We start from the raw sequence: 14,876 nt of genomic DNA, 5'->3' as shown, positions 1-14,876 counted from the left end.
GGAGGAGCATCTGCGGCTCCGCCCAGCCAGCCACGGCTCATGCGCGGCGGGAAGAGCTGATCCCGCTCGCGCCGTCCATTGTCCCCCGAATGTGCATTGTCTGTCTTCCCCACTTTTCTGGCCACACCGTCATTGGTATGTCTCGGCTTGGCCCAGGGAGCAGACTTGGTTACATATGGTCCCCATGCTTTGAGGAAGGCACGAGAAGAGACGAAGAGGAGGCGCGGGAGGAAGGGACCTGGAGCGAGGAAAGCGGCGGGCGTGTGACCGTGGGCCCGCGTGGGGGACCCTGGCCACCGCCGCCCAGGAAGCGGCCGTCTCGGGGATGCTGCGGGCACAGGGTCAAGGGGCTCTATCTGCCGTGGCTGGGACTTGGGCAGCGCCCTGGAAAAATAGGCCTGACCCAAGTGGCCAATTAAACTTTCCATTGGCAGAGATTGCACTAGGAGTCTTAAAAAAAAAAAAAAGAAAAATACGTGAAATCTTTCCATTTGAGTAGTTTGTTTTTTAACGAAAGGAAACATTTCCTGACATAAGCTCCACAGAGCAACAGGAGAATGATTAATTAAACTGCGCGGTGCCACTTCGGACAGTCTCCGCGCCAGAATAAAGCATTAGAAGGGGCTGGGGTGGGGGGTGAAACGCCTTCCAGGAGGGCCTGGCGGGCCTCCTGAGGTGCAGGCCTTGTGCCTCGTCTTTCCTCTTTGTCCCTACAGGCTCCTGGGGTGGGGGGGGGTGCAGGACCGGGGAGGTTCCCGCCTCTGAGATGGGAGCCAAGGACTGTGTAGGGCCCAAAGCAAAGGCTCTAGGGAACGCGGGTCCTCATGCACCTCCCGGTCCCTCCGGGCTGGTGGCCACGGGCCACGCTCAGGCCACAGCCCAAACTCGGGCCGGATGTGCTTCAGGACCAGGCTTCTGTAGACAGCACCGTAGGGCGCATGGACCGGTTAGCACGACGTCCTAGGAGGGCCCGAGGCCACGCTCCATACTCCGATACCTTCTCACTGCCCTAGCAGTTTGTACGAACAAATAAAAACAGTAAACAGCCTCAGGTTTTATGGCCAAGTGACGCCCGTTCGGGTCAGTTGTGCGGCCAGGTGAGTCACCAGAACTTCCCAGAGCTTGTTGGATTTAGGGATCGTGGATAAGGATGCGCTGGGCCCTGTCCCTCACCCGGTGTGTCCAGGGCACCGCAGGACGTTCTGCTGGCAGCACCACTCTCTGCCCCTTGCTTCCAGCTCCCCGCCCCATCCTGGGTTTTCGAAATGAGTTTTCAGCGGTTGGTGGAGGATTTAAGGTAACCAGCCACAGAGCTGACCCAGCACCCGACTGAGGAGGGTCCCTCCCAAATGTGAGCAAAGCTGATGTTAGAATAATTCCATCGAAGGCCTCCTTCAGCAGCAGGGATGATACATGGATTTTATCCCAAGAAGTTTCACTGGCTGAGAACAAGCAAGCATCCTGAAAGCGCTCGAGCAAGCATGTGACCGACGGGGCCGTGGCCGGTCCGGACAGGAGCCAGGACAAGCCCGGTTCCAAAAGCAACAACAGAGAGAAGGGCCACAGACCCCAGAAGTCAGGTCAGGGTTGCGCCGCGGGCCTCACGGGAGCTGCTGCGTGCATACGCTGGGTCCCCTGCTTTTATCTCTGAGACCCAGGGGAGGAAATCTAGGTTTCTGTGTGGCTTGAAATCAGGCCCTTGATTTTGTAAATGAAGCAGGTCAGCAGTTGGGGAGGATTCCAGATTACAAGCCTGGGGCCAAGCAGCAGCCAAAACACACAAGGGCTTGGCGGCAGTGGCAGGATGTGACACAGTGGGGAAAGGGAGGGGGAGGAGGACAGGAGCATGTCCGGCAGTGACCGGAGGAGGGGCCAGGCTTGGCCTCAGCCCACCTAGCTGGTCCCTGCGCTTCCTGCTCCGTCCGTCTCCCCCAGCGTCTCCTGTTGGGGCTGCGCAGCCTGGGGTTTCACCAGCAGGTCTCAGACGACAGATGGCCTGTCCAAGGCGGGCGGTGAGCACAGCCGCGGAGGCGCCCCGGCTCCCGTCAGAGTCCCCAAACCGCAGGGCACCGCGGGGTCACTGGGCCAGACGGTCCCGCCGTGATGACACGATGGCAGGTCTCGGCCGGTGGGACACCCAAAGCTGGCCCAGGCGTAAGCAGAACCATTTTACGAAGTCCATAGATGGAGGCTATAGACTCTATAAACAAGGGACAGTATCGCTTTCATTCCACCGATTTCTTTTCTTTCTTTCTGTCCGCCTCATTCACCGTTTTTGATCAGTTTAATTAAATCAAAATTTACAGGGGCCCCTGGGTGGCTCAGCGGTTAAGTGTCTGCCTTGGGCTCAGGGCGTGACCCCAGAGTCCCAGGATCGAGTCCCGCGTCGGGCTTCCTGCAGGAGCCTGCTTCTCCCTCTGCTGTGTCTCTGCCTCTCTCTCTGGGTCTCATGAATAAATAAATAAGATCTTTAAGAATACATAATGTACACGGCAGAGATCCTGTGCAGCCCCTCGCAGGCGCCCCCGCCGCTCACCCTGGCGGCCAGTCCTCCGCTCCCCACCCCCGTCGCTTGGCCCTTCCCAGAACTCGACACAAGCGCGTCACCCGCGTGGCCCATCGGCCTGGCCCCCTGCTTAGAGCGGCCCCGCCGTCCTGGGCGCCCCCGAGGGGCAGGCCGAGGCAGGGGAGCACGCCCGGCTCACGCACGCCCTGCCGTGTCTTGCAGGCATGAACAACCGCGAGGTGCTGGAGCAGGTGGAGCGCGGCTACAGGATGCCCTGCCCGCAGGACTGCCCCATCTCCCTCCACGAGCTCATGATCCACTGCTGGAAGAAGGACCCCGAGGAACGGCCCACCTTCGAGTACTTGCAGGGCTTCCTGGAAGACTACTTCACGGCCACGGAGCCCCAGTACCAGCCCGGCGAGAACCTGTGAGCCCGGGTCTGCAGGCTTCCCCCCCCCCATTAGCTTTCAGTTCCGTAGCCGCAGCTGCTCGAGCAGTGAGAGCCGTCCTGGACCAGATTGCATGTGACTCCGAAGCTGACGAACTTCCGCGGCCCTCACTCATGACACTTGTCCCCAAATCCGAACCTCCTCTGTGAAGCATACGAGACAGAACCTTGTTATTTCTCAGACTTTGGAAAATTGCATTGTATCGATGTTTATGTAAAAGGCCAAACCTCTGTTCAGTGTAAATAGTTAACTCCAGTGCCAACGATCCTAGTGCTTTCCTTTTTTTAAAATGCGAATCCTATGTGATTTTAACTGTCTTCACCTGATTCAACTAAAAAAAAAAAAAAAAAAGGTATTATTTTCCAAAAGTGGCCTCTTTGTCTAAAACAATAAAATTTTTTTTCATGTTTTAACAAAAACCAATCAGGACAGGTGTTTGGGTTTTTTTTTTCTTTTTTACAAAAAAATATATATATACTATCTATGTCCCTGTACATACACCATGTGGGTGCTAACGTGGAGACCATGGCCAACCTGGGCCATAAAGCCTCGGGGACCCAGAGTGAGGATTTTACTGCCAAATCAGCATAAAAGCACTGGTGTTATTCTGCAAACCAGTGGCCTCCTTTTTGGCTTTTGCAAAGCATGATCCCTTTTTTTTTTCCTCTCTTCTTAATTTGGATTGCACTTTTTTGGTTCATGACTGTACCTATAGATGGCTGTTACTTTGACTCTTTTCCGCAGCCGCAGAGCTGAATTCACAAGTTCTGTTTCCAGTATTTGCTTTGACTTCCTGCGATTCGTTCTTGAAACCTAAAAGTATACTTAAGCAAGCAAATGGCCAATACTACCAGGGGAACTGGAAGATGGATACCACACATGCTTCTTGTATAAAGATATGAATGCTGAAATGTTTCAACCTTTTTTTTATTTAATAAACCTTGTAACCACATTTAAATGGTCTAAAACCCATAGCATTAGAGTCATGGCAACCTGCTAAACTTTCTCATGCAACTAAAACTTTATGAGGGTGGGGGTTGTACATTTCCCATTGTAAAATAAGTGTTTTAAACGTCCTGTACTGCTAATGAAATGACTTTCTATATGTCCAAGAAGTCTCCAGTGGAATAACTATGCACTACTTTACATTTCATGGGGATGCACCAAAAAAGGAAAAAAAAAAAAAAAGAAAAAAAAAAGTATTACATTTTTAGTTGCTGTTTGTACCAACCTTGAATTACATGTTTAACAACAACAAATCAAAAAAAAGCCTATTTCTATTAAGTTTTTAATACTGGGTAGCAACTCTGAAATCTTAATTCCTTTTTTGTTATGATTTATTTGTGAGTTTACATTTTTAAATTGTTTAACTTTCTTAATTTAGTAATTAAAAAGAGAGCATTTTACATTTGAATTTTTTTTGTTCATTTGTTTAAATCATGGAAGTTACTCCAGTAGTGACATATCTGTCCCACACCAGGTGATAAGGAATCCTCTGGTGAATTTAACCATCGTGCAGTGATTTCCAAATGACAGAAACACTCAGAACACCAGGACTGGGGTTCCCTCCCCACCGCCCCCGCCCCTAGAAAGGCCAGGCTGTTGTTGAGCTATTTCAGAGGATCATTAAAGCAAGATTAAGCATCCTTTAACATTTTAATTTATCAGACATTGTCTCTAACTGGAACATCCTGTATCCTACCTATAGAAGGGCAATTACAAAAAGACTTTGTTGCCCTAGAATCAGTATATGTACTTCCCGTGGTCCTCTACCTCTGTAACCAGGGAAACAACCTGGTGGTAGTAGGGGCCGGGGGTGGACTGCTCCAGCTGTCCGGGCCTGGCTGCACACTCATGCAGCTGCGGGACCTTGGAGCCATCTGGCGCCTCTGTTTTAGGTACTGTCTATGGAAATGAGGGGGTTGGATGAGATTTGCTGTAGGTTCCCACAGATCTAAGATCCTGTGATTCGGAGATCGCTGCCGTCAGGTGGAGTTCCACAGCAGGAGAGTTTTCTTGCTGAAACAACCTTTATACTTAGAAAGGGTTCCCAACATTAAAAAAAAAAAAAAATCATGAAACAAAGGGATTTTCTGGTTAGCCAAGTCTTTCTGGTATGGTTTTTGGTATTAATGAGATTGCTAAATTGATTTAAAAAAATTTCAAAGATCTTCTACAATTACTAGGCAATTTATTAATGTGTTTGAGATATTTTTAAAGATAACTTTTTCATCTTCACATCCCACTCGGATAATTTGCAAACATTCTCTGGAGGGTTGTTGTTTGTGTTTTTGACTGGGTCATTCAAAAAAATCTGAAAACGTTATAACTTGCTTTAGACAGAGACTCCTTAAGAGAAAACTTTGGTTTCTTCAAGCCAAAGCGTAGCCTTTGATTCATCAGCTGCGTTTGTTGTGGAGTCTGTCCTGTGAAGCAGAGCTAAGGGCTTGGGGAACCCGAGGGCGCCCGGAAAAGGCGGCGCGGGCACCGCTCTGAGAGCCGGCGGGGAGGCGCGGGGAAGGCAGAGCCCGTGCTGCCCGGAGATGGTCCCGAGGTCGGCCAGGCCAGGCCAACGAAGACCGCTCCCGGGGTTCCCAACACCGCCCAAGAAGCTCTCTCCCTCCCAAGCTGCAGGAGTTTGGAGCCAGGAAACTGAATTCACCAGAAAGATGTCTTGTTAGGAACGAGGAACACGGGCACCCCCAGGGACAGAGCAGGTCCCAGCGCAGACCACCCCGGCAGAGCAACTGTCTCAACAGAGCAAGTTCATGAATGTTTCGGTTTCCCGGTACACATGAAGCCTCTGCTTACACTGTCCCGTAGTTTCGCAAGTGTGCAAGAGCGTGTCCGAAAAGTACATACACTTACCTTAAAAATCTTACTTAAAAAGTGCTAATTCTCATCTGAACTTCCAGGGAGCTGCAAGAACCGATCCCAGCTCATCATAACCAATAGGATAATGAAACGTTGCGAGAATTCGCAATGTGACAGGGACACGCGAAGTGAGCGACGCGTGTTGGAGAGGGGGCGCCGACAGACTCCGCTCTGCGCGGGGTGCCGCAGCCCTCAGTGTGCAAAAACGACGTGCAGCGAAGCACGCCAGGAGGCGGCACGCCTGGGTCTTGCAAGGTGCCTTAGCAGCAGGTGTCGCTGAATGGCTTGGGGTCTCCAGGCGCCAGGGAGTGAGTGAGTACACCCCCTGCTGCCCCGGGGGAGCGGGCGCCTTGCCGGGGCGCTGGGGGCTACACGATTCTTTCTATTATTAACTATTAATCTTGATCAACTGTTAATTGAATCACGGAGCTACCGGACGACCATCTGACGAAGCTGACACTTGGCCAATGTGCCGACGTGATTCCCATGCAACGGTGCTCACCCCCTCCGGGGCCCTGGTTCTGGGCCCTGGGGGGCCGGAAGGACCAGCGAGTTGGGTGGGGGGAGCCTTGTGTGGGGGCGTCAGGGTGTAGATGAAAGCTAATGATGCATTTGGCTCTGACTTGGTTCGTGGCAAAGAAGGGGCTGTGGGGAAGCCAGACGTTCCCCCCGGAAAGCTCAGGGTGCTCCTAGGCCCTCAAGTACAGCCACGCGACCGCCGGTTTTCTGACAAGCGCCAGAGGGTGTTTACCTGCCCTGAGAAGGACAGGAGTCCTCCGTGGCTAAATCTTGGCCCCAGAGGGTCTCTAGCTGCGAAACTTCAGCCGAGGTCTCCTGTGGGACCTGCACTGACTGGTTCTTCCACGGCCTGGACAGGAGGTGAGGTTCTCAGCAGCACGCAGAGGGGCGCCGCCTGTGCCGGCTCCAAGGGACAAGGGACCTCCCTTGACAGAACTGGCGTTGCCCAACCAGTTACACTTGCATAAAATGGTCTTTGGGCAGTTTGTTCCTGAAATGTATTTTAATCGGTTTAGGTGGCTTTGGTTGGCTTCTCTACCACTAGGTGCTGTACCATGGGGCTTCGGTTAGGCTGCCCCAAATATCTACTGGGAGGAAGTGGAGGGGGGGAGGAAAGAAGACAATAACCTGGGGGTACAGGGAAAGGAGCTCAAAAATGTCTTATTCTACAAATGACACTGTGGGGCACAGATTTACCAAGCAAGGCCCAGTAACATACGTTTATTCATTTCTCCAAAATGATGACAACTACAGAGCAGAAAATAAGGAAACATTAGCATCTTTGATACCTTTGAAATACCAAACAGACCTTTCCAATTTGTAACATACCTCCATTCCCAGAAACTTTTCAGAGTACATTCCTAAATCATGCCTCATTTTTTTTTTCAAACACGCAGAATATCCATGATCCCCTGGGGGGCAGGGGGAGCCAGGCCTCTATTTTTAAAATTCTAGGGACTGAAATTAAGTGTTTTCCCAGCTTGGCAGGGACTATTCTAAGGAGAAGGTGATCCCACCAGGGGCAGAGTACCCTGCTCCTCTCTGGAATACTTGCTACTCTTCTAATACCGGGTTTGCCAATATGACTCTTTTTTGACTGCATCTCCCCTGCCGGACCGCGAGCGCCTCGGGAACGTAAGTGCCTAACTGGCTCGCCATCGTTCTCCCAGCACCGAGAGCAATGGTGAGCTGCTGCACGAGGTTGGACGGAACAATGGTGGCTCCATGGGTGATGGCTTCAGGTGTAGCAAACAGTTGACCTGCAAATGACACAGTGACCTAGGCCCCAGGCCGAGCGTCCTGGGAGGCATAACCCTGCCCCCTTGCAAATGTGTGGTCACCAGTCAGCAATATATGACTCAAAGGCCCAGTAACCCCATGAGTGCTTCCCAAAATTTTGCCCAGAGCTCACCCCAACATTAATGGGAATAAGCTTGTACGCCCTGGGACCTGGGGCCTTCAAGGTCACATTCTAACTTTGTCCTTTTATGAAAATTTGATATTGTCCCTACAATATCCATTCCTTATCTTCACATAAAATTATCTTTCCAGGCCTTCAGGTGGTGTGTTGTTCAGCAGGCTATGACTTATAGGATTCCTGGCACCCTTCTGCATGACCCAGGGGTACCTGGGCCCTGCTTGAGAATCACAGCATGAAGATGTGGTCCATAAAATATTACCATTAACATAAAAATAATGTATTTGGGAGAGGTGACATTAACCCCCATTAATGTGGATTCTCTTAACTGATTCCCTTTTTTCACCCAGCGAAGAACAGCCCCCTGACGGAGAATGGGACAGAAGACAGGAGGGTTTGATAGTGGGAAGAAGAAAACCAGCCAAAGCCACCAGAAGTGAACGTCTGGTCTGGCCAACCTGCTGGTCCAAGATGGCAGCAAATGGGAATAAACAGGATGGAGACACTGGACGAGGCAGAAGAAACCAGAGCTGGGTAGAGAGGAGTCCTTTGCCAAGGCTGTTCAAGGTGGTGGGATAATGGTAGAAATGACTATGGATATATACATATATAAGGACTCAGCATCCATTCCTTCTCCAAACACTTGCTGAGTGCTTATTATTGTTATTATTAATAGATTATATTATTAAAAGTCAGAGAGACGATGAATATTCCCAGTTCAGTGAGGATGGTGACCCATAAAAGATCATTGCAATAAGCTCTCTGTGGGGCGCCTCTGTGGCTCAGTCCACAGAGCATGTGACTCTTTTTTTTTAAGATTTTTTTTTTTTTTAAGTAATCTCAATGCCCAATGTGGGGCTCGAACTTACAACCCTGAGGTCCAGAGTCACACACTCTACCAACTGAGGCAGCCAGGCACTCCTAGAGCATTGGACTATTGATCTCAGGGTTGTGAGTTTAAGCCCCACACTGGGGATAGAGTTTACTTTAAAAAAAAAAAAAATGTAAAAAAAAAAAAAAAAGGTAGTAGCAAAGGAGTGCTGTCCAGCCAGGAATGGAGAGTGTAGGGAAGGCTTCCTGGAGGAGGTGAGGTGATGCCTGAACTGAATCTTAAAGGACAAGTAGAAATGGATTATGTACTGCTTAATGGGAGAACCAGTGTTCTTTGCCTTTGGATGTGTTTCCTTCTGATTCCCAACCCCCATTAGGGGCTAGTGCATGTTTTAAATCTAGAAGGTGCTCAGCAAATGCATCTAAATGAAGAAAAACAAAACAAATCTAAGTCAATCTCTCTCTCTCACACACACACACACAAAAAAAAAAAAAAAAGAAAAGAAAAGAAAACCTACAGGTGCATCAGTTATTCTGATTACTGAGCTGCTAAGACGATGGTGGACAACAGCATGGAAGGACAGAGAGCCTCGGGCAGGGCATCGGCTCCAGCGTCCCAGCTGGACTGGTCCAGGCGCCGGAAATATATTCACAGAGTATGAGAATCAAGAAGTGGCAGGGGAAGGGGCTCATGATAGCTCCCCTTTAACAGCAGTGGGGGGGCGGCCTTCGTCCCTGTGTGAACCCACCGGCTTCCTTGCTGTCCTTCCGGTGACGTGGCTGTCGTGCCTGAACCCCCGCGCAACACGTCAACTCCTGAAAGAAGATATATAGGGCCGGTCGCGGGATGTTCTCTGGTGGTTTTGTTTTGGAATTTTTTTCCCCTTTGGTTCATTATCAAGCGTTTGGAACGTAGTCATCAATGAGTGGCTAATTAGAAGCAGGAGAGAATGAAATGGTTATTAGTCAGATAGTGTTTTTAACGAAAACCGCACATGGAATTCCGTGGGGAAATACTACCAAATAGCAAGAGGCTGCTGCTTCTCCCTTTTCTTCTCTTTCTCCTTCTTCTCCTTCTTTCTTCTTCTTCTTCTTCTTCTTCTTCTTCTTCTTCTTCTTCTTCTTCTTTCTTTTCTTCTTCTTCTCCTTCTCCTCCTCCTCCTTCTTTCTTCTTCTTCTTTCTTTGTCTTCGTCGTCGTCTTTGTCTTCATCTTTACAAAAGGATTCACTTAAAGCCACTCATAAACTAAACCCGGGTATGTGAATCCTTTCATTTTTAGACTCTTCCCGAGGGGCGAGTGCTGGAAGACCCCAGGGAGGCAGGGCCTCTGGAGAAGGCTCTGGAACCCAACCCACCCAAACGGAGCCGGAAGGTCGGTCAGGTCCCGGAGAGCAGTGGCCTCGAGAATTAGGGAATGGATAACACTGCTTTCTGGTAAATTAACCGTATTATGCTGTGCACAGTAAAGTGATGGAAAAACCCTGTTAAAAATTGAATAATAATTTGCCCACATCACTTATGGAAAATGCATAATTTTTCTCCTTCAGTGGACTTTAGTTTGATTTAAAATATGAGCAGCTCCCGCACTGCTCACCGGAGCAGAGTTTGTGCGGTAACTGGGAAGGGCGAGGAGTCCCCCCCCCTCCTCACGGATCATTCCCAACACGCTTCTCCTTCTAAGGCTCCGTTTAAGTCCTACTTGCCTTAGCTCTGGCTGGACAGCCTGGGCCACCGCATCAGGCTCCGCACCCACCAGCTGGGGGGACACCGCAGCTGGTGGCCAGGGAGGACACTGCGGCTGGTGGCCAGGGGGACACCTCACCTGCTGACCTGGGGGGGACACTGCACCTGCCGGCCGGAGGGGGGTGACACCGCAGCTGGTGGCCGGGTACCCAGGGCACGGCCAGGCCATCCTCCTCTCGGCCCAGCAGCCGGGCGGCTGAGCGTGGCCCCGGAGAGCACATCCTGGCCCGACGAGGCCGAGGGACCTGGGCTCAGTCCCCAAGCGCAGGGGAGCCAGATCCAGAGTCGATGGGCGCAGCTCCGCCGCAAGCCCATGACCAACGTACAGGACACACAGGCCTGTCCTTCATGCGAAAGCCCTGGGTTTCTAAATGAAACCGGTAAAAAACAAAAAACAAAAACCAGAACGCATTGAAAACTCCTGTCAGGGGATCCCTGGGTGGCTCAGTGGTTTAGCGCCTGCCTTTGGCCCAGGCATGATCCTGGAGACCTGGGATCGAGTCCCGGGTTGGGCTCCCTGCATGGAGCCTGCTTCTCCCTCTGCCTGTGTCTCTGCCTCTTTCTCTCTCTCTCTCTCTCTCTCTCTCTCTCTCTGTGTCTCTCATGAATAAATAAATAAAATCTTTAAAAAAAAAATTCATGTCCCCGACCACGTCCTCTGCACGAGAAGGAGGTCGCCGTATGGAGTGGCCTGGGCCCGCCCTGTGGAGGGATGCCCTGCCTCACTCCTTATGCCCACTTTTTTCTTTTTTTTTTTTTTAAGATTTTTTATTTATTCATGAGAGAGACACAGGCAGAGGGAGAAGAGGCAGAGGAGGCTCTCCTGCAGGGAGCCCAACACAGGACTCGAACCCAGGACCCCAGGGTCACCAACTGAGCCCAAGGCTGATGCTCAACCGCTGAGCCCCCCGGGCTCCTCTGATACCCACTTTTGATACTGTAACTATCTCAAGGGCCCCCCCACCCTCCAGAGATTCAGAGGTGCCCCCCACCCCACCCGCGGCAGATGGAAGCGGGTGGGAGAAGCGCAGGAAGCCCAGGGGACTTTCTCCAGAAGCCCAATGACGCCAGGGCTTCTGCGCCCATCGGGCTCCCTGAAGACTGAATAGCCCTTGGGCAAAGTCGTCAGCTCCCTCCCACGCCTTCCCCACCCCCTCCCACGCCCTCCCACGCCCTCCCACACCTGGGGCAATCCTGTAGCTTGTCTGGGGCCCTGGCTCCTAAGGCCACCCGGCTGGCTGCGTCCTTGCGCTCCCCACTGACTCAGGCAGCCGAGGGAACAGGGTCTGAAATTTTAGTCAAATGCAGACTGCTGTGGCCTCCTGACCCTGGGGCAAGACCCAGAAATCAACATTTTTCAATATATACAATTTTTTCTTTCTAAGGCATAAATCCGTGCCGTTGTTGAGCCCTAACCCCCAATACCTCAGTGTGACGATCGCATGTCAGACGTAAGATGTGTTAGAACCCGTCTAAACCCGTAACAGTAGACGGACAGAATGACTTTTAAAAATTTCCAACTGCTTTACTGAGACAGAATTCATATACCATACAATTCACTCACTTCAAGTGTGCAATTTAATGGCCTTTTGTGTATTCACACAGTTTTAGGACCATTATCACAATCAATTCTAGAACATTTTCATTACCCAAAAAGAAACCACACTCCCTAGCCAGCACTCCCCCAATCCCTTCTCGTTCCCGTACTCCTAGGCAGCCACTGATCTTTTTCTTCATTGTTTTTATTTTATTTTACTTTATTTTTTTTTTTTTTATCTGACAGAGAGAGAGAAAGAGCACACAAGCAGGGGGAGCAGGAGAGGGAGGAGCAGCTTCCCCCCTGAGCAGGGAGCCCGACTCGGGCTCCATCCCAGGACCCTGGGACCATGACCTGAGCCAAAGGCAGACGCCTAACCAACTCAGCCACCCAAGTGCCCCTAGGTAGCCACTAATCTGTTTTCTGTCTCTATAGATTAGCCTATTCTGGACATTGTATTTAAGTGGAATCATACAATATATGGTCGTTTGTGACCGACTTCTTTCACTTGGCGTAATGTTTTCTAGGTTCATCCATGTTGTAGCATTCACTAGTACTTTTTAAACAAGTTCATTTAGTTAAAATAAAAATAAAAGTTTATCTCCATGCCCAACTTAGGGCTCAAACTCATGACCCTGAAATCAAGAGTCACATGCTCTTTTAACTGAGCCACTAACGGTACTTATTTTTTAAATTGCCAAATAATATCCCATTGTATGAATAGACCACATTTCCCTATCCATTCATCAGCTGATAGACATTTGAATTGTTTCTACTTTTTGCCTATTGTGACTAATACTGCTTTGAACATTCAGGTACAAATTTCTCTGTACCCATTTTTTTAAGATTTTATTTACTTATTTATTTGAGAGAGAGACAGAAAGGGCATGAGTGGGAGTAGAGGCAACCAGGGAGGGACAAGCAGACTCCCAGCTGAGCACAGAGCTGACTTGGGGCTCCAGGCAGGACTCAAGTTGGGGCTTGACCCCAAGACCCCTAGATCATGACCCAAGCCACAGTCAGATGCCTAACCAACTGAGCCACCCAGGTGCCCCGACACATATGTTTTCAGTTCTCTTGGGTATATATCTAGGAGTGGAATTACTAGGTCATATTGGTACTTTATCCTTAGCCACTTGGAAACACTGTTTTACTCAAATTATTCTTACTCAAACTAAATCATTGAGAAGAGATATTCTATCTTCATAGATTAAAAATTTTAATAATATTATCAGTTTTCTCTACATTGATCCATCAAGTCAAGGCCACTCAATCAAAATCTCAGCAAAACAACTATGGAAATTGACAAAATTTGAGAATTTATAAGAAATGCAAAGGACTTAGAACGACTGTAACCATTCTGACAAGCATAACAAAGTTGGAGAACTTACACTACCAATGTGAAGACTTACTATAAAACTAACTATAAGACAGAGTATTGGTATTGGTATTGGGCCACGGATAAAAAAATAGACCAATGGAACAGAATAGAGACTCCAGAAATAAACCCCTACATGTATACTGGCATTTGATTTGCAACAAAGGCACCAGTGCAATCTAATAGGAAAGGAATGGTCTTTCCAGAATAATGGTGCCAAATCATTTGCATATCTGTATGGGAAAAAATGAACAATTCACACTTACACCATACATAAAAATTAACTTGAAGCTGGATCATATGGAAGATATGATACATATGAAAGGTAAAATAATAGTCCTTTATTCTTACGATTTTATTTATTTATTCATGAGAGACACAGAGATGGAGGCAGAGACACAGGCAGAAGGAGAAGCAGGCTCCCTGTGGGGAGCCTGATGTGGGAACTCGATCTTGGGACCCCAGGGGTCACGCCCTGAGCCGAAGGCAGACGCTCACCTGCTGAGCCACCCAGGCATCCCAAAATTGTAGTCCTTTAGAGGAAAACAGAATAGAATATCTTCATGACCCTGGAGTAAGGAGAGACTTCCTTAAAACATTTCAACTATTAAATAATAATAATAATTAATAAAAGATTTCAATTATTAAAATAATAATAATTAAAGATGTCAACTATTAAAGTAAAACATGATAAACGTGGATCTTATTAAACATAAGAACTTATGTTCATCAGAAACAACATTAAGTAAATGAATATGCTTGGAGTCCAGTCCAAGTCCCAGGCTTGGAGCAGATATTTACCACATCTATTTTTTAAAGATTTATTTATTTTATTTTAGAAAGAGAGCACTGCTCGCATAGGCATGGCTCCCGTAGGGGAGGGGGATGGGTAGAGGGAGAGACTCTCAGACTCTTCAGTGAGCCGGGAGCCCTGACTCGACTCAAGGCTCGATCTCACCGCCCCGAGATCACGACCTGAGCCACTCAGGGGTCCCCAACATCTATTTTTTACAAAGTACTCATACCCAGAATATATTAAGAACTACCAATCTATAAGAAAAGACCATTCATTTTAAAATGGGTCACGAAACTTGAACAGGCCCTTCATAAAAGAGGACATCTAGATGGCCAATAAGCATAGGAAAAGGTATTCAACAGCATTACTCATCAAGGAAATGCAGATTAAAATCACAGTGGAAGGGGATCCCTGGGTGGCTCAGTGATTTAGTGCCTCCCTTTGGCCCAGGGCGTGATCATGAAGACCTGGGATCGAGTCCCACATCGGGCTCCCCGCATGGAGCCTGCTTCTCCCTCTGCCTGTGTCTCTGCCTCTTGCTCTCTGTCTCTCATGAATAAATAAATAAGATCTTTTTAAAATATATATAAATAAATAATAAAATCACAGTGGAATAGCACCGAAGAGCCAACAACAGAAGGACTGACAGTACCAATGCTGGGTGAGGAACAACTAGAAGGTCATTCACTGCCCATAAGGGTCTAAATTGGTTCCCCCACTTTGGAAAACCAGCAGTAAGGTTAAACATGTGCCCACTACCCTACATCCAAGCAATCTCACTCTTGGGTATCTATCCAAGAGACCTCAGTACATCCACATACAAAA

At 49.0% G+C, this 14,876-nt stretch overlaps 2 protein-coding genes across 5 annotated transcripts in view; one reads left to right on the top strand and one right to left on the bottom strand.

Moving 5' to 3' along the window:
- Window positions 1-4,369, top strand: part of FYN (FYN proto-oncogene, Src family tyrosine kinase) — a 211,362-nt gene extending 206,993 nt beyond the window's left edge. For all 4 annotated transcript variants that reach the window (XM_025444839.3, XM_025444838.3, XM_049092471.1 and 1 more), the window contains one exon: window positions 2,729-4,369. In XM_025444839.3, coding sequence (XP_025300624.1) covers window positions 2,729-2,937 — 209 coding nt within the window. In that variant the 3' untranslated portion in view covers window positions 2,938-4,369. The remainder of the gene's footprint in view (window positions 1-2,728) is intronic.
- Window positions 1-14,876, bottom strand: part of LOC112658473 (uncharacterized) — a 444,780-nt gene that overhangs the window by 289,390 nt on the left and 140,514 nt on the right. The window lies entirely within an intron of this gene.

This window comes from Canis lupus, chromosome 12, assembly GCF_003254725.2.
Source record: "Canis lupus dingo isolate Sandy chromosome 12, ASM325472v2, whole genome shotgun sequence".
Classification (NCBI taxonomy): domain Eukaryota; kingdom Metazoa; phylum Chordata; class Mammalia; order Carnivora; family Canidae; genus Canis; species Canis lupus.
This window is presented reverse-complemented; position numbering and strand designations above follow the sequence as displayed.